The 17,997-nt window shown below is 34.5% G+C and overlaps 2 protein-coding genes across 3 annotated transcripts; one reads left to right on the top strand and one right to left on the bottom strand.

Moving 5' to 3' along the window:
• Nucleotides 1-1,245: 1,245 nt before the first annotated feature.
• On the top strand, nt 1,246-4,868 carry LOC140961291 (probable LRR receptor-like serine/threonine-protein kinase At2g16250). Its single transcript, XM_073419717.1, has 5 exons — nt 1,246-1,440; nt 1,556-3,577; nt 3,779-3,907; nt 4,024-4,046; nt 4,241-4,868. Exons 2-5 carry the CDS (start codon nt 1,641-1,643, stop codon nt 4,843-4,845), a joined length of 2,694 nt encoding a protein of 897 aa, XP_073275818.1. The 5' UTR covers nt 1,246-1,440; nt 1,556-1,640; the 3' UTR covers nt 4,846-4,868.
• Nucleotides 4,869-5,445: 577 nt separating this feature from the next.
• Nucleotides 5,446-16,339, bottom strand: LOC140961447 (uncharacterized). Of its 2 annotated transcripts, none has more exons than XM_073419963.1 (17): nt 15,622-16,339; nt 14,542-14,834; nt 14,183-14,260; nt 13,856-14,070; nt 10,804-10,896; nt 9,466-9,549; nt 9,267-9,383; nt 8,544-8,649; nt 8,296-8,355; nt 8,103-8,156; nt 7,425-7,482; nt 6,800-6,876; nt 6,394-6,464; nt 6,157-6,217; nt 5,954-6,062; nt 5,787-5,849; nt 5,446-5,704 (listed from the first exon to the last, which is right to left on the bottom strand). In XM_073419963.1, exons 1-17 carry the CDS (start codon nt 15,911-15,913, stop codon nt 5,676-5,678), a joined length of 1,860 nt encoding a protein of 619 aa, XP_073276064.1. In that variant the 5' UTR covers nt 15,914-16,339; the 3' UTR covers nt 5,446-5,675. The 2 variants fall into 2 exon arrangements, with proteins under 2 accessions (XP_073276064.1, XP_073276063.1); XM_073419962.1 differs by having other exon boundaries at nt 5,954-6,013; nt 15,622-16,338.
• Between the last annotated feature and the right edge of the window lie 1,658 nt (nt 16,340-17,997).

The raw sequence follows: 17,997 nt of genomic DNA, 5'->3' as shown, positions 1-17,997 counted from the left end.
ATAATAATAATAATAATAATAATAATAATAATAATAATAATAATAATTGGTAAAAGAGAAGACTTGGACTCACTTTATTTCCTAGTTTGCAGTGTTGATCCAATTCTAGTAGAGTGGGTCATTTGAACATCTCCCAATTGAAAAGATGTTCAATTTTGCTTTGTATAATATATATTTATTTTTGAGAAAAAAAGTCTAATTTCTCTTTTTACCTTCGTAAAATCATGCTACTTTTGGATTAAATGGTTAAGTATGAGTTTAATATAAACTTGTGTAATAAATTTAAGTGATAATTATGTTCTTATGTTTATAGTGGTACTATATTCATTTGTGAAGTTCATATATGAAATTGTATTGAATTTTCACTCATATTGGGAAAACAATTGTTGTGAATTAAATATTAGAAAAATTATAATTTTGATCATGTATGTATATTTTTTTTGTGATTCTGGTCTTCAATATTATCAAATTTCAGTTTTATCATGTATGTTTTAATTTTTGACAATTTTAGTCGTTCTTTCGAGAGAGTACTTACATGGCACTTGAGATGTCGACGTCGTGTTGACATCATGTCAGCTTTTATGTTGGAACCATGTTATCATTGCTTAGAAAAATGGCTAAAATTGCAAAGATAACAAATATAATAGACTAAAATAAAATTCGACAACATAAAATCAAAATCGCAAAGAAATGAATATACAAGATCAAAATTGCTAATTATCATATATATATATATACATATATTTATTCGTAGAGCTATGTTACCGTGGATACCCCTGGGTAGACAATCATCGATGCTACAAGATGTTTACGCAAATATCTTATAGAACTTTACTTCATTTAAATTTATGCAAGATGTTACATCTCACGCTGGTTTCAAGCATATAAAATTATTAATTTATATATAAAAAATGGTTACTTTCTTTGGTGTGATTATTTTATAACAAAGTAGATTTAGAATTGTAAATTATAATGATTTAACTTTAACTCGAGTCATTGTCCTTTTAAACTCGAACTTCATATCTAATCACATAATTGCCGCCATAAATTAACTACATCGTCCTTATATAATTAAGCAATAAACGCTATTTTCTCCTTGCATTACTTGGCAATCTGCCGCAATATATCGCCACGCCACCGGCCATAGGCCGAGCGCCGCCAAGTCAACTCAAGCTCCCCATTCATTGATTGGCTCTCTCCCTCTGCCATGTAAACATCAAGAAAATCAAAATATGTACAAACAGTTGTGGCCGTAGCCCGTAGACGAGTATACGTCTTCGCCATCAATAAGGCAAATTTCAGTCTTCATTGTATAAATACATTTTCCCACACACAAACACGTATCTACACCTTCACACTTCACGCGCAAACTTGTTGAAGTGATTGTGTTGAGATGAAGAACCAAAACCCGTGATTATATAGCTGTGCGTATTTATAGCAGTACGTATATTGCTCCCATTTTTCACTCGCGCTCATGATTGTGTGGTGGTTTTCATATTGAATACCATCTTCTTCTTTTTTTTTCTTTCCATATTTACTTTTTTTCTTTTTTCAGAGAGAGAATAGTAAGAGGGCTCGGTACGATGAAGATCAGAACAATTCAGGGACAAAGTTGAGGCCTTGGGTAGAAACTAGAAATCATGGGTGCCTATTTCAAGATTTTGGTTGTAATTTTCTTGTTTTTTCTTAATTCGTTAGTGATTCAGTCACTGAGTGATGATTCAGAATGGCGGGCACTGTTGGAGCTTCGGTCATCACTGGGAATCATTGCTAAAAATTGGCCTAAGAAAACCAATCCATGTCTTAATTGGACTGGAATAGCGTGTGAAAATGGTAGAGTAACCGGGATAAACTTATCCGGGTTAAGGAGAACCCGGTTTGGGAAACTCAATCCGATGTTTGATATTGATTCTTTACCCAATTTTAAGATGTTATCTTCATTTCATTCATCAGGTTTTTTGCTTCCGGGGCCAATACCAGAGTGGTTGGGCCTAAGGTTACCTAATCTTGAAGTCCTTGATCTTAGGTCAAGTTCAATTTACGGTTCGATTCCACCATCAATTGGAAGTTTGAGTAAGCTTAATTCTTTGCATTTATCGGATAATTCGATTACTGGAATATTCCCATCTGCACTGGGGAAGCTGTATTCGTTGTCGGTTCTTGATCTTTCCCAGAATTTATTGACTGGGAATATTCCTAGTGAGATTTCAGCACTTGTAAATCTCAGTTATCTTGACCTTTCTTCAAATTTCCTATCAGGATCAATTCCTATTGGTTTTGGTTCATTTTCAAGTCTCAAGTTGTTAAATTTGAGCAACAATAGCCTAAGTTCTTTCATTCCCTATCAACTTGGGAACCTCTCCCAACTTATAGAACTTGATCTCGAGTACAATTCTTTGATGGGATCACTGCCGAATGAATTAGGGAGATTAAGAAATTTGAGGAAAATGTTGATTGGAAACAATGAGCTTCAAGGTTCACTGTTAGATGGCTTGTTTCAGAATCTCACTAAGTTGGAATATTTATCTCTCGGTATCAACTATTTTGATGGAAAATTTCCAGATGTTTTATGGGGAATGCCCCAATTGAAGTACCTAGACGTATCCAGGAATAATATTACCGGTGTTTTTCCAATCTTTGATGTTTCATTCAATGTTAGTGGTGCAGTCTTCAACTTTTCCAAAAATCGATTTTATGGAGATTTGACTTTTGGGATCGAAAAACTTCTCATCCTTGATGTATCCAACAACTACTTTGAAGGATTAGCTCCCAATGCAAGCATAAGCAGTATTGTTCTACTTTCCAACAATTGTTTTTCTAACGTAGGAGATCAAAGAAATTCAGAGACTTGTGCAGACTTCTATGCAGAAAAAGGACTAGCGTATAACGATAATGCCGAGCCTGATGGAAGTCCAAAGAAAGATAAGCACAAGAGAAGGAAAGGATTGATATATATAATGATAGGCATTTTTGGTGGGCTTGGCGTTGTTATATTTTTAATATTCGGACTGTTGTTGGGTCTGAGGAAACGCAACTCTAGGAGTAAAAATCAAGTAACAGGGAGTAGAAGTGTTGATCATGATATAGGAAAAGGTAACGACCCACCCCCTGATGCATCCATTGATTTGTCTAACCTGGGAGAATCATTTACATACGAGCAGATGGTCCAAGCGACATGCAATTTCAGTAATGAGAACCTCATCAAACGAGGTCATTCGGGACACTTATTTAGTGGAAAACTTGAGGATGAGCGGCTTGTAGTTATCAAGAAAGTAGATTTACGTTCCTTCCGGAAAGAATCATTCGTGTCAGAATTGGATTTTTTCAGTAAAGTGAGACATAGGAGGTTGGTTCCACTCGTGGGACACTGCTTAGAGGACGAAAATGAGAAGATCTTGGTTTACAAATATATGCCAAATGAGGATTTGTCCAATTCTTTTTACAAGTTAATACATACAGAAGAAGAGGTAGAAGAGGTACGGTCTTTGGACTGGATTACGAGATGGAAAATAGCTATAGGAGCTGCTGAGGCCCTATCTTACTTACATCACGAATGCACCCCTCCTATTATCCATAGGTATGGAAAACTTTAAAACCACAATGTTTTCTCAGCGTACCCATGAGTAGCTAACTGAAATTCATTTTGAATCTTGAAATTTGATCATTCGGAACTACAACAATATGTCTGAAATTCGCTTGCTTGAAAAATATATAGTCTGTTGTTTACTGACTTATATCACAGAACAGTTATCAACTTATGTATTCTTGGTTTATGAAGAGATATTCAAACTAGCAGTATCCTACTCGATGACAAATATGAGGTGCGGCTTGGAAGTTTGAGTGAAGTTAGTGCTCAAGGAGCAGCTAATCCACCAAATTTGATCTCGAGGTTGCTTCAAACACCACAGTAAGTTATTTTATAAAAACTTCATCCCTTTGTCTTCTTATCTCGGTGAAACTGTGTGTGACATACTCTGCTTTTTCCCTTCATTTTTTAACACCCTTTCTCTTGACAATGTGCAGGACTTTGGATAAACGACCTTCTGGTAAGAATACTCCTCTTTTTTCAGCAATATTGTATTTTCCATTCCGTGGTTGTAATGAGTTTGTAATTTTAGTCTTGGATCTACACCAGTCAAGTCTTAAAACATTGTAGGGACTGGAAAATGCAACCCTGATATCAAAAAGATTATCCAAAAATCTTCGTGGAGTCATTAACATTTTGCTCCAAATATTCCAGGATCATCATTTATCACATGTACCAATGATGTGTACTGTTTTGGAAAAGTTCTACTGGAACTGGTGACCGGAAGACTCGGACTCAGCAGTCTAAATGATTCCGAGGCCAAAAAATGGCTGGAAAGTAATTTGCCTTATGTTAGTCAACATGACAAGGAACTGATTCTTAAGATTGTTGATCAATCTCTTATCATAGATGAGGATCTTCTTGAAGAGGTTTGGGCCGTTGCCATAGTGGCTAAGTCGTGCCTCAATCCTAAAACTTTGAGACGTCCCTCAATGAGGCATGTTCTGAAGGCGTTGGAAAACCCTTTCAAAGTTGTGAGGGAAGAAAGTTTTAGCTCCGGGACGCTGAGAAGAACCCCATCTAAGCAGGCTTGGACTGCTGCATTCTTTAGAAGTTGGCATCGTAGTTCATCCGGGAATTCCAATGTTTCAAGCCAAACAAATAGAGAGATCATTGGTGGGTTGAGACAGTCCGGGAGAGTAGGATCACGTGGAAGTGGAGCGAATACTCATTCGTCTTCCCATAAACGATCATCCAGTGACGTTTTTCCTGAACCGGTGGAAATGCCAGATGTAGAAAGACAGGATGATACTGGTTGAGCGTGGGGTTCAATCGTAGCTACCTTTTTTTACCAGTTTATCGCACTCGCTGCGTAAATGCTGCATTTTATCAGGGTGGTGACGGTGTTGTGGTCAGCTCAAGTATAGAATAGTCGGGGCAGCTTAAGCCACAAGTTCTTGAGAAGGAGAAATTGGGAGTGCAGAATAGCAGTTCTGGAGATAATATTGCCACTTCTTGAATCACAAGTGTAAATTGTACAGGAGCCCGTCGATGTTGGCTCAAATAAAAAAGGTCGGAAGATTATTTTGATTCCCGTATAGGCGTGTGTGAAGGAGCGTAAAAAAATATAAGTTTCTTAAAATAATAAATGGTGATTTATGACGGCACCTTGTTTATATTCTCCATTTGAATAAAATAATAACTCGGACCTTGCTATTGTTCTTCCATTACAAAAGCACTTTTCACTTGACGTCTATTATTTATTTATTTATTCCACGAACACAAAAATCCTCGAACACAAAAATATATTCTTTAAAAAATAATAAAAGTAAGATATATTTCTTTTTTCCCCAACGGCTAACATTTGTTTTCATTATCAGTTTACCTTCAAACTGCAGATTATATATAATCATAAACAATTTACAATTTCAACTGGGATAATATTAACAGTTATACGATCATACAAAACTTATTCCATGATTCTGGGGGGAAACCAATCAAACTGTTCTTCCGAAAAACCAATAATAACTGAATATATACAAGGAGGTGAATCATTCACGTAGAGATCATATCAAGTTCATGAGGCATGAAATCTTCGCTTGGCCTGTAGTATTTGTCTGGGGAATACAGGCTCAAATTGGTAACCTGGCTAGTATACAGGCAAGCAAATCGTTCCACCTGAAATAACTCCAAACAAAAATGATTCAAAATCAACAATAAAAGGAAACACACCATCACTATTGATATTTTTACGTCTGACCTGATGTGCAAAGCGAGAATTCTGATAGCCAGTCTTCATCAGTTGTCCCCAGACCTTGTGAAACTGAACATATTTGATGATATATGTAACACTTGACTTTTGGAATGATCGCGGATAAAATAACCTTGTTATGTGCTAAAGATAAGCAACTAATAGCAACTTCTTACCTCTTGATGGCATTCTCTTTGAGCTTCTTGATGACTCAACCGAACTTCTTCCCGCTGAGACTGGTAGGAAAACAATTTGGGCAAAATTCAGGAAAGATATTTTCAACATCTGAAGCAGATGAAACAATTACGGATAGCAAGAATCCATACTTCTCTTAAAACTTAAAGAATCTGATGCTACTCACACCATATTATTCACTAACCTGCAAATTTTCAACTTCGGCTAGTTTGCTTTCCTTATTTACAACATCCACCTCATCGAACCTAAAAAGAGATGCACGATTTTTCTATGAGAAGAGGACACAACTTTTCCAGCTCTTTTATATGTTGAATAGTACAGATGAATATGGGACAGCAGCGGTCCGAATGACTTTGACAACTGAAGCTGTAAGGCAATGCCAGATTTCACCACAGAAGAACAACAAAGAGTTGAAAGTCACCTGAGAGACCACTTTAGATGGTGTATCTTGTCTTCGATGTGATCACGTTCATTCCTCAATATTTGAAGTTGCTAAAAGTAGTACATGATTTATTTAGAATAAAAAAGACAACCAAACCAAGATCAGGGAATTGGGGCATTGAGCAAATGAAAACTAGAAGAGGATAACACAGTTAAAACAGAACGGAATCACTTTCTCAGACTCAATGTTGCACCGCTAGATCTAATCAATTCAGCAGAAAACTGAGAGAATGAGTAAACCCAAAGTAAAATTCTTTCAAGGACTAAAAATCTTATATCAGGAGATCAAAGATGGACAAATGCACTGGTATTTGCAGCATTCAGCCCATCATTGAACAATCAACTGCAGTGCTAATAAGGTCAGTCAGCCAGCCAAGGTTGTTTACCTTGCGTGTATCCCTTAATGTCCAGAGAAGTTCGACTTCCTTATCGAGCTCTGGAACAACAAGCATTGTTCTCCAACCTACAAATGATGATATTATTCTGAACCAGACTCAGAAAGAAACATAAATTTTCAAAACCTAAGGACTATAATAAGATGCTTATACAGGTATATTACAAGAATGTTAAACAACAATAATCATCTGAATTGAAACCTGCAAAAAAATGAAATCTGACAGTACTCAAACTCCAGTTCCGATTTAGTTCTACCTTCCAAATACATTTCTCAAAACTCTTTCCCAAAACTGTATCACTTGTGCTGATTTAGGTTAAAAAGACAATCGCTTTATTTACAAGATTCAATTAAAGTTCCTGTACACCTGATATTAATAATTGGAATTACTATGAATTCAGCTTAATAACAAGTTTTACACAGAAAAAACAGAACACATGGCAAATTCCATCGTGCGGAAAAATGTTTGGCATATCACATGCAACTTATTTGCCAAGTTACTTAGAAAGTCAACAACCTTGGGATATACAAGCAAAAGTATAGGGTTAAAGGAGTCAACCAGAAAAAAAATACACATATAGAAGCACCACAATAATGTGAGAAATCATGAAACATACCTAAAATTTTTTTACTGCGCAAAATATCTCCATATATATGGTCCCCAACATAAAGCACCTAACATGTGACAGAGAAAATGAATACTCGTACAGAGAAAACGAGTACTCGTACAAACTGATGTAAAAGACATAAAGCTTCCAACTGATGAAAAATATGGCAACACCAAGGATTAAAAGTTACACGTTATACCTTCCTATATTACTGTTCAGTAACTACACCTTATCAGGAAACAAATTTACTCTTCAAGAAGTGCATAGGAGTGATATTCATTTGTTTTTTAATTAACTTGGTTTTAGTTAAGGGTATTCTTGAAGAGTCAGGAAAAAATTCATTCCGCATTTTTGCAATAGCTTCTTATAGTGATATACATGGCCTGAAAATGCGAAATACTTTCAATGACTTCATTTCTTGAATGATGAGGGTGTGAGGCGACTCACATGCAAGAAAAAACTCATTAGCAAAGTTGAATCCATAAAACTTTGCCATCACATAATTTGCATCCACAACCTAAGGTTTTAGATAATTATGCCTACAATTATCGAAAATTGACATGTGTCCCTTCATGCATTCAAATGTATTCGGCAATTTAATGACACTTGAAATAGCAAATATATTTTAAACAAAATAAAAACATCAAAAGGACATGGAAAGACATCTTCACAAAGAAGAAAGATTACCTGGGAGCTTGACTCTATGGACAGTAATTTGTGAAGATGACCCACATTTCCTCCCTGAAAATGTAATTTAACAGAGAATCACAATAAAGCAGCAGACTGAAGAATCAACATTTACAGAAAATAAAACTTAAGTCCTGCTGATTTTCTTTCACTTAACGACTAAATTTATGTCTGCTGTTAGGTATATATGTACCTGAAAAACTTGGAAGTTTGTGTCTAGGTTCTTCAATGGAAGCCTCAGAGAAGAATCCACCTAGGATAAATTAAAAAATTGAACCCGGCTCACGGAAAAGTAGCACACAATTCAGAAAAAACCAGGATGAAATAAACTAGGGGACCAGTCCCATAACCCTCATCCTACCCAATCCCCGTCCCATAACCCTCCTACCCAATCCCCGTCCCGGATTTTGGGGGATTTTTCCAGCCCTAATATAAACTAACCTGAGGCATAGGGGTTCCGTTATCAGTATTAAGAAGCATTCCTGACTCAGGATCAACCTCAAATAGATTAGCACGATTTTCATCATGGAAAAAGCTTGGTTTTGCACTGAAAAACAATAATGGCATAAAAGTGTCTGGAGATAGTCCATTATGAGAAATATTAATAAAGTATCAGTTGGAAAGAGTTTTGCACCTATTTTGAAGTGAGAAATGAACTACCATAGAAGTGATGCATCAATATCTTAGATTGCTGACTCATTTTCATTTGATAAATTGACGCAAGTTAGGAAAGTCATTTGCAACTGAATCCCCCCCCCCCACCCACCCCCTCAACACAGGCTAAATTTTTCCAAAAATGGATGCTAAAATCCATCCGAAACATGTTGTTATCCTTGTATTAATGAATGAAAAATCATGGTATTAATAGCATTAAGATGAATTATTGTTGTTTGTTCACTATGCACTGCTCTCTTCTGAATTCGGTTCAGAGATAAACTAGAACTGGGAAAAAATGATGACGAAGAATTCATATGAAGATGCTTTGTACGTCTTGATGGGAAAGACAGTATGCTCCCACCAAAATCATTAAGACAATTTATTACCATTTGGTCACTTGTCTACTTCATTCTTTCAAATCTGGTTCAGTGATAAGTTAAAATGGCCAAAAACAAAATCATTTAGGCACCACAGAAAGACTTTCAAGCATCAGGAAAAGCTTATTACCTGCCAGTAATAACAACATCAAAATACTGAAGCCAGTCAAAACTTGAGGCGGAGCAACCATCCAATGCTTGTGGGCCACACAGGAAGTTCATTACGATGTTTGTATAATCCCAAAGGCTGAATAAAAAACAATGGGAGATCACAATTAAATTTGAGAAGGGAACACATACACATAGCTTCAGGTTCATGGAATCAATACCTATCAGTCACTAAAAATGTAGCACGACCAGAGTCTCTTAGCATCTTTAGCATGGGAACTATTGAACTGTCCTCATTGATATATCTGGCAACACAAAATAATGGACAAATAAATGTTTGATCTTGGAATTGGGATTATCATTCCTCCACCCAGCAGAGGTGACAAAAAACTCTCAACACGATCTTCCCATTCTTTGAACTCATCATTTGCAAGAGGTTATTCGTGCACAAACGTTGTTATATCAAAGGACAGGAATCGCTCAATAATACTCATATTCATAACGTGAGGTAATGGAGTTCTGGATTAAGATAAAATCAAGAGGCCAAAGCTCAGAACAGATTATGACAAAGATGATTCTAAGCATATCAGGCCACAAGAAGAAGCACGGCGCAAAGTGTGGAAAGTAAACAAGTACGATCGTAGAACATAAGATCGACTTCCTGCAAGTATTGAGCATAAAAGGAGCAATTTCTGCCAAAATGGTTCAGCTACAATTAATGAAGACATTTTTTTGGTTACAACTAGAACCACATATGCTTGTCATTTTCAACAAACATGACCTGGAGGTTTGAAATTCTCGAATAAAATTCAGTACGAATGAAGTTCAACAATTTGTTGTCATTTATTTATATAATTTTCATAACATTAAGCATCCTTTCAGAGAATTAAATGAAATAATGATGGCGGTTAATATAAGAATTTTCATGCTCTGGCAACCATAATCTATGTTTCCCAAATGACAGTCCCCACATATACGAGTGGTAGTATCAACATTTTGTACATCTTAAGATGCCAAAGTCATGTCATATGATTCAAAAATTACGTGACATGAAATATTTTTGATCGCATGAGAATACTCCATCAGCATGTTCATATAATGGTAACTTTAGCTCTACAAAGCTATTTTAATCTCAAGTATGTGAAGCCGATGACAAGCCTGTTGTAGGAGTATTTGTATATTTAAGAAGTCCTAGTGTTCATTGTCTTTTGAAACCCAAACACTGTTTAAATGGTGGCATTCGTGCACATGATTGACCGCTGATAAAATTGTACATAACAATGATGATTCGTCATGTAAGGTGAATGCATGTAATTTTAGCATGTCCCTTTACTTATTAGCAGTAGCAGAAAATCAATCCCGGTTTCAAACCAAATAGGAAAGATGGAAAACCATATGAGTCAGAAGAAAAGTATCTGCTCACGAACAAAGAAAGCCATGTTATTGATGAAACTAATAAAGATAATTAGCAAACAGAGGCAAATTTTCTGCAGTTACGCCTTATTTGGAAAGACAATTGTTATTCTCTAATTTAAAGTGGTATTTGATTTTTAGGACACCTTTTAGGATCTTTTGCAACCATCTTCTTTAATGTCCCATCACGATGGCACAAATCAACTGCAGCTCGAACATCTTTATACATGCGACCATATCTGCCACGTCAGTACGTGCAAAACATCAATATAAGGTTTACATAAATTAGAAAAGAAAATCAATGAATATGTTGGAACAAATGCTCATGCCCAGCATAGGCAGGAGATTGTATAGTCTCATAGTCTCCTAAGTCAATATAATCAAGCTCCGTATGGTCACAACAACATATAGTTGGCATTTCAAATCTAGAAAGATACAGCAGTTCATACTAAGATTTACAGTAGAATGATTAATATGTTTGATTATCTTCCTCCAGTGGTTTCAAGCATTTTTCTTCTAGGCATGTATTTTCAAGAACAATAGCTAATAGCAATAAGCTGAAGTAGAAGCCTCAATACTACATGAAAATACACTGGTACCTCAAATGCTCAAACAAATGTGTTTTTTTGTCAAATTTTATTATCCAGGACCAGAAGAGAGAAGGTAACATATTGTTTGTCAGAGCTGACAAAACTTGTTAGATTTTGTCTGCTTAGTTTTTATTGATTCAGTCTACGACAGAATAACCTTATCGATAAGTTTTACAAAATGATCGATTTGTTAACTATATAAAGCGTACAGTTTTCCCGAGAAACTCACAATGGTCAAGGACCAAGGTTCTAAAAACGTGATTGAGCATTTAAATATTAAGCATTGTTCAACAAATATTAAGCGTAAATAATCATTTTTTATTTTTAATATAGTCTTAATTATGTCAAGTAAAACAACAGATAAAATAATATATAAACATGATAATTTTAAAACCAAACATGTTCATATCAATAATCACGTTCCAAAAAAACACAAAAGTTCTAAAATTATAATATTAGTTGTTTTATATAATTATATCACATATAAAAAAAGCTAAACATTGTCTAACTTTTGGTTGACTTTGATTCAATCTCATATTTTCATGTGGCTCATCTTGGTGTTATTTGAAACAAACTCATTTTATTCGAGTTAATTTGGAGAAAAAGGAATGAATGTTGAATTCTTTTGGGGAAAGAATTTCAGACTGTTAAAAATTCAATATAAAAGTTGTATTATTCTATTTTGTAATATAATATTAAACTATTGTAATATTAATGTTGAAAGTTGAAACTAAAATACTGGTAGTTTATTGAGCATTAAGCGCGCCTAATGCAGTCAAACATGGGGTTGATTGAGCTATTTCCTGTTACGATAATGGTCATGCGCGTACTTATGGTGTTGTCCATCAGGATATATTTGCTTCAGTGGCCAAGATAAACACAGTCAGAATTCTACTATCATTAATCACCAACTTCTGCTTGTATTTGAAACAATTCGATGTAAGAAATGTTTTTCTTCATGGTAACTTAGAATAGGACACATTCATCATAATTCCTCAAAGGTTCAAAAGGAATACGAGAAGTAGCAAGGTTGCAAGTTAAAGATAGCATTTTATGGTCACATGACTATTTCCTAGAGCTTGGTTTGGTATATTTCCAAAGTGATATTAGTCAGTGTATAAACAGGGTTAAGGACTCATATTCAGGGGGAGTAACAGCTCTCTTGGTTTATGTTGATGATATATAATTATGAAAGGTAACAATGAAAAGGAAAAACGAGCCCTGAAAAAATGTCTAGCCTGGGAATTTGAGATAAGAGAACTTGGTAAACTTTAGTAATTTTTTGGAAATTGATGTAGCCCACTCCAGCGAAGGCATTCTTATTTCACAGACCTTTTGAAGGAAACAAGAAAGTCGACGTGTAAACTAGCATCCACACCAATTGACACGAATCACAAACTTGGCGAAACAAATCAAGATCCAGCCGTTGACATATAAATGTATCATAGTCTAGTAAGGAAGCTCATATATCTAGCTCATACTAGGCCAGACGTGTTTGTTGTAAGTATGGTAAGAAAATTTAAGCAAAATCCCAAAGAAATTCATTTGCAGATAGTAAACAGGCTACTACATTAACTAAAAAGGAATCCTAGTCAGACAATCCTGTTCAAGAGAAATGGTGAATGCCTCTTAAATTTTACACTGATGTAGATTACGTAGGCTCGCATTTGACAAGTAAGAAGCAAAACGTAGTAGTAAGATCGAATGCAGAGGCAGAGTTCAGAGCAATGACTCTAGGAATATGTGAATCCCCATGGATCAAGATACTTTTAGAGGACTTGAAGATAAGGTGGAAAGAATCCATGAGATCACTCTATGACAACAGCTCTACCATTAAAATAGCCCATAATCTCGTTCAACACGATTGGACGATGTACATTGAGGCAGACAAGTACTTTACTAGGAGGAAGATGGATCCTGGACTAATTTGTACCTTTTATATCTCGACGAAGGGCGAGAGTCTTGATGGTACAACATTTTAAGGAATCATGAACAAGATGTTGGAATATATATATATATATATATGGATTTTGATTTACTATATTAAGAATGTATATTAATTATGATGTTATTAGTTCCTCGTTTTTGTAGGAGATTTTTTTCCTCGTTTTTACTCTAATTCTTGCTGTAAATCAATTTATATTTTTATATAAAAAGACTCTGCTGGTTTAACATAATATAATTATTTGCTTCCCAAATTATTAATAACCAATGCAGGAACATAAAGTATTCTTACTCTGCTGTAACTTGCCCAATTTATTATCCTCAAAATTCAATTTATTTTTCAAATTCGCATTTTCACATTGTTCCAACTTCCCCCCAGCATGATTATTTTGGATTCAAGTTATCATCATCCCCAATAACAATGGTGTTATTCTATTATGTCCCTATAAAATAACTATGTTTTAAATTTTAAATACCACATATATATGTGACATAAAGAACTCACACATTTATTACATGATGATAATTTGATATATAAAGTAGAATAACTCCAAATAAAACCAAACATACAACATAATTTCCATTTATTCTGAAAAATATTTTCAGAAAATATTTAGCGAAAAACCAAAAACAAAACCAAACATAGCTGAAATATTTCTCTTACTCCGCCGGAATTTTTCCCGGATTGTTGTCCTTGAAGTCAACAAGTTGGGCAAACAAATAAGCTTCCGCAAGAGAAAAAAGGGTGTCGATGAGAGCATATTCAGGCTCATCGAATGAATCACGAATTAACGTATTTCCATAAGTGGCAACTTTATCTTCCTTCGATAACTCTCTGAATCCATGATAAGCCACCTTTACATATTTGTGTCGATCCATCTATGAATCATATAACCAAATGAGAATTAAAAATACATTTAACCAGATTTCAAATTGAAAAAAGAAAAAAAAAACAAAAATGATAAATGCATTACTAGTAAACTGCACCTACCTTTAATATATTGCCTCTCTTTTTATCCAGAACTAGTCCTCGGACCATGTAAGTCCAATCAAAAGACCAGTCCAGCAACTACACAAAGCCAGTTATTTTAAAACATTAAATATCTTCACTGTTGAAAATAGGAAGTTAACAGAGAAACAAGGAAACATCCGCATAACATCATTCTCTTAACAAATGAGGCAAAGTTCTTTTTGCTTGTAAGATTGTGGGGAGTGGGGATTCAAATTTTAAGATACGTAACTAAAAGAAATTGCATTAGTTTACTGCTTCATCCATAGACATCATTATATGCTTTCATTCTTTAGACTAGTTCTAACGGAAATGGTTTAGTACCAATAAAATAGTCAAACCTCTTTAGGATACCCCAAATCATTGACCAGCTTTCTGACTGTGCCTTCATAGGCAAGTGACTCAAAAGTCTCTGATTTGTATTGTGCCAAAGTGTAATCCATATCAAATCCTACAGCCACGATATTCCTCATGTTTAAAGATCTATTGCAAAAGATTTGCTTTCCTCTAACAATCGTCCGCCCTCCTGGGGATGACCACACCAATGGGTACTTATCATCCTCCCTGGAGCCAGTCCCATCCAACTGCAGTGGTTTGCTTTCCATTATATTACTGGTATGAAGTTGACTATTGCCTGATTCATTTAAAACACATAAAGTATGAAAAGAGATGGAAAAAAATAGCAGTAAATAATGTTACTGAAATTATGAACACCGCAATGATTAACTCACGACATGACATCTACACGATTAGAAATAAATCAGCAGGAGAAGATCAAATCAGTAATTAAGAGTCCATTTCTCTGCAGACACGCAACTATATGCTTCGCTGTTGTTTAATATGTTTCCATCACTGTTCTTCAGAGAGATTTTGACGTTATTTCATAATTAATAAATAATAACCAATCATAAGGAAATTGATATATTTCACCAAGAATGGAGGCATCATATGAAAGTTTACAAAATGAATGCTTTCACTCAACATTTGATGGAAACATTTTCTGTCATTGATTAAATATGTCCTTCAAAAAACATGTGACTGAAATACGTAAACAGTATGAACCAATAAAGGACGCTGGACTAGAGTAAAATCAGCTCAAGAACAAAAATAACTTTCCGTGAAACAGGTGCAGACCCAGTCCCACTAAATTCAAAGTGATATTTCTAAAAATTTAAATGTTTTCACTCAATTTACATTAAATCATGACTAAATTTAGAGTCCGCCGTGAATAAACCATGCAAGAAAGTAAAACTTTCCCAGCAATCAATAAAACTAAATGTCAGCCATAATCAGAACAAAAAAAAAAACTATCAACGTTCAAGTTCAACAACATTTCGTGGAAACTGATCACCAAAAAAAAGAAGAAAGATAAACTTTAAAGTGAGTAGCCTAAACCATGTCGGTCGAGCAAGTGAACAAACCTCTGCTACGATTCACCTTCCTTTCACAAGGCAAACGATGAGAAATCGAAGAACAGAAAACTCCGGAATGAAAATGTGGACCTCTCGGTGACGGAAGTGGATACAAAGACTGTTCGGGAAACGTCAAGGGAGAGGAAAAGATCGAAAGGCAAAGGGAAAGCGAACGGGCTTTGGGAACACGCATCTTCTTTAAATTATTATATATCCATTTCCCAACATGCGAAGGAAATTCAATCAGCAGCAAAAAATGCCAATCACGAATGGGATTCGATACTCCTTGTTGTTGATGCATTTAATACCCAGCTTCAGCAGCAAGCCTTGTTTCATTTCCGTCGAGGAATTTCGTATTTTTCTACTGCTTTTCCAGTTTCTCACCTTTCACTTTGTTCTCTTACGCGAGGAATTTCAGCATCAAAATGATGCAAAGGCATCAAATTAGCTGTAATCGGAGTCAACTCCCGCCACGTGGCGGCGGACAGCGGAGGTGCTCCTTTTGGCGTGGTGGCTTGGTAGCGGCGTGAAATGAATGAGTAGCTGACGTGGCGGTGATTCCTTAGTTTTCCCTTTTTTTATTGATATAATATGTAATATAAAATAATCTGCATTATATAACTGACAGAGTGCGGGTGAAGGGGGGAAGGGATGCCGGGTGAGGAAGCCGCCGGCGTATTTTAGCAACGTCCGAAGGTTGTGGATGGAGTCTACGGACTAATTTCCTACCTGGAATTTTTCTCCATTTACTATTTTTTTTAATATCATATTAATTAAAAATAAAATTTAGAAAGAAAAAAAGGGGAATCATTGATTGATTAAGAGATTCCGGATATTCTGCCATTTAAATCTCCTCTGTCCACGTATATTGAAGTTATATAATCAGATACCCATATTTTTTTTTTGTTTCTATTTGTTAAAAAATAAATTATATTTTGAAATTTTTTATTTAGAATATGGATAGATATTATAAAAAAAATTAATTACTAAATAAAATCAATCAAACATAAAAATATACAAAGAAAATTTCAAAAGTCAACTCAAGGTTTGGAATAAAAAATATAAATCGTCGATTTTAAAATTATTCGTATATAAAACCATTAAATAAAAAAAGAGTATATTATTACTTTTTTTGCTTTATATTCACTTCGATTTATCATGAACAAATCATTTTTATTATCTCTTTTTTTTAAAAAAATATCATATTATGGAGCAAGAAATAAATTTATGGTGTGATTTAACTTAACGTAATAAATTATACATATATGAAAAGGCAAAAACTTGTGTGAGACGGTCTCACGGGTCGTATTTGTGAGACAGATCTTTTATTTGGGTCATCCATAAAAAAGTATTACTTTTTATGCTAAGAGTATTACTTTTTGTTGTGTATATGGGTAGGGTTGACCCGTCTCACATATTAGGATCAGTGAGATGGTCTCACATGAGACTCACTCATAGGAAAAAGTCATTTCATTATATATTTAATGAAGATATGTCCTAGAAGCTGAGCTTAAACTTAATGTAATAAATCGAAGAGTAGGTCTCATGTGAGACCGTCTCACGGATCTTAATCCGTGAGACGGGTCAACCCTACCCATATTCACAATAAAAAGTAATACGCTTAGCATAAAAAGTAATATTTTTTCATGGATGACCCAAATAAGAGATCTGTCTCACAAATACGACCCGTGAGACCATCTCACACAAGTTTTTGCCTAAATCGAATATGAGATATTAATATAGAGATAGTTAGTAAAATGACATTGATAAAAAAAAAATTCCAAAAAAAACTAATTGCTCATAGCATATTTGAAATAAGAGATTTTTTCTAAAAAATAGTTTGATCAATATCTTTTTTTCAAATTTACATATTATTTAAATTAATATGTAATTATTGCAACATACAATCAGTTTCACTTATATTCAAAATTTACATTTTTAAACTATTTTTATTGTATTTTGAATATACTTTCAAAATCAAATTTATTAAATAAATAATTGATAAAATAGATCGAATACTTTTATATTCTTCTATCAATTTGTTAAAAGTTCATATTATATTTATCATTTATAAAATCTATATACAATAATATAAATCCAATAGAGTTTTACACATTAATAATAATAAAAAGATTAATAATTTATTTTTGTGATCAATCGATATTATAAAATAAAATTTGAATAAAGAGTAGTTTGTGAGACGAGGTCACGAGCTTTGAATTGCACAAAAAATCGAGGGCTGTCGGAGAATTTACCCAGGTAAAAATTAAGACTTAATAAATTTTAAAAAAGAAGTGGCTTTGTACTTGTGGAGATACTAATTTATGACGTATGAAATTAAAAAGTGAAGTGGCCGATAGCTTTTGGGTAATAACTTTTATGTAC

Source organism: Primulina huaijiensis, chromosome 16 (assembly GCF_012295235.1).
Source record: "Primulina huaijiensis isolate GDHJ02 chromosome 16, ASM1229523v2, whole genome shotgun sequence".
Classification (NCBI taxonomy): Eukaryota; Viridiplantae; Streptophyta; class Magnoliopsida; order Lamiales; family Gesneriaceae; genus Primulina; species Primulina huaijiensis.
The sequence above is the reverse complement of the archived record's forward strand: the minus strand, read 5'-3'. Positions and strand labels throughout refer to the sequence as shown.

Coding starts and splice junctions, on each gene's coding strand:
- LOC140961291 (XM_073419717.1), top strand. CDS start 1,641: ATGGGTGCCTATTTCAAGATTTTGGTTGTAATTTTCTTGTTTTTTCTT. Junction 3,578..3,778: donor ACCCCTCCTATTATCCATAG/GTATGGAAAACT, acceptor TGGTTTATGAAG/AGATATTCAAACTAGCAGTA. Junction 4,047..4,240: donor TTTGGATAAACGACCTTCTG/GTAAGAATACTC, acceptor CAAATATTCCAG/GATCATCATTTATCACATGT.
- LOC140961447 (XM_073419962.1), bottom strand. CDS start 15,913: ATGCATCAACAACAAGGAGTATCGAATCCCATTCGTGATTGGCATTTT. Junction 8,356..8,543: donor ACGGAACCCCTATGCCTCAG/GTTAGTTTATAT, acceptor AATTTATCCTAG/GTGGATTCTTCTCTGAGGCT. Junction 6,465..6,799: donor CATTAAGGGATACACGCAAG/GTAAACAACCTT, acceptor TACTACTTTTAG/CAACTTCAAATATTGAGGAA.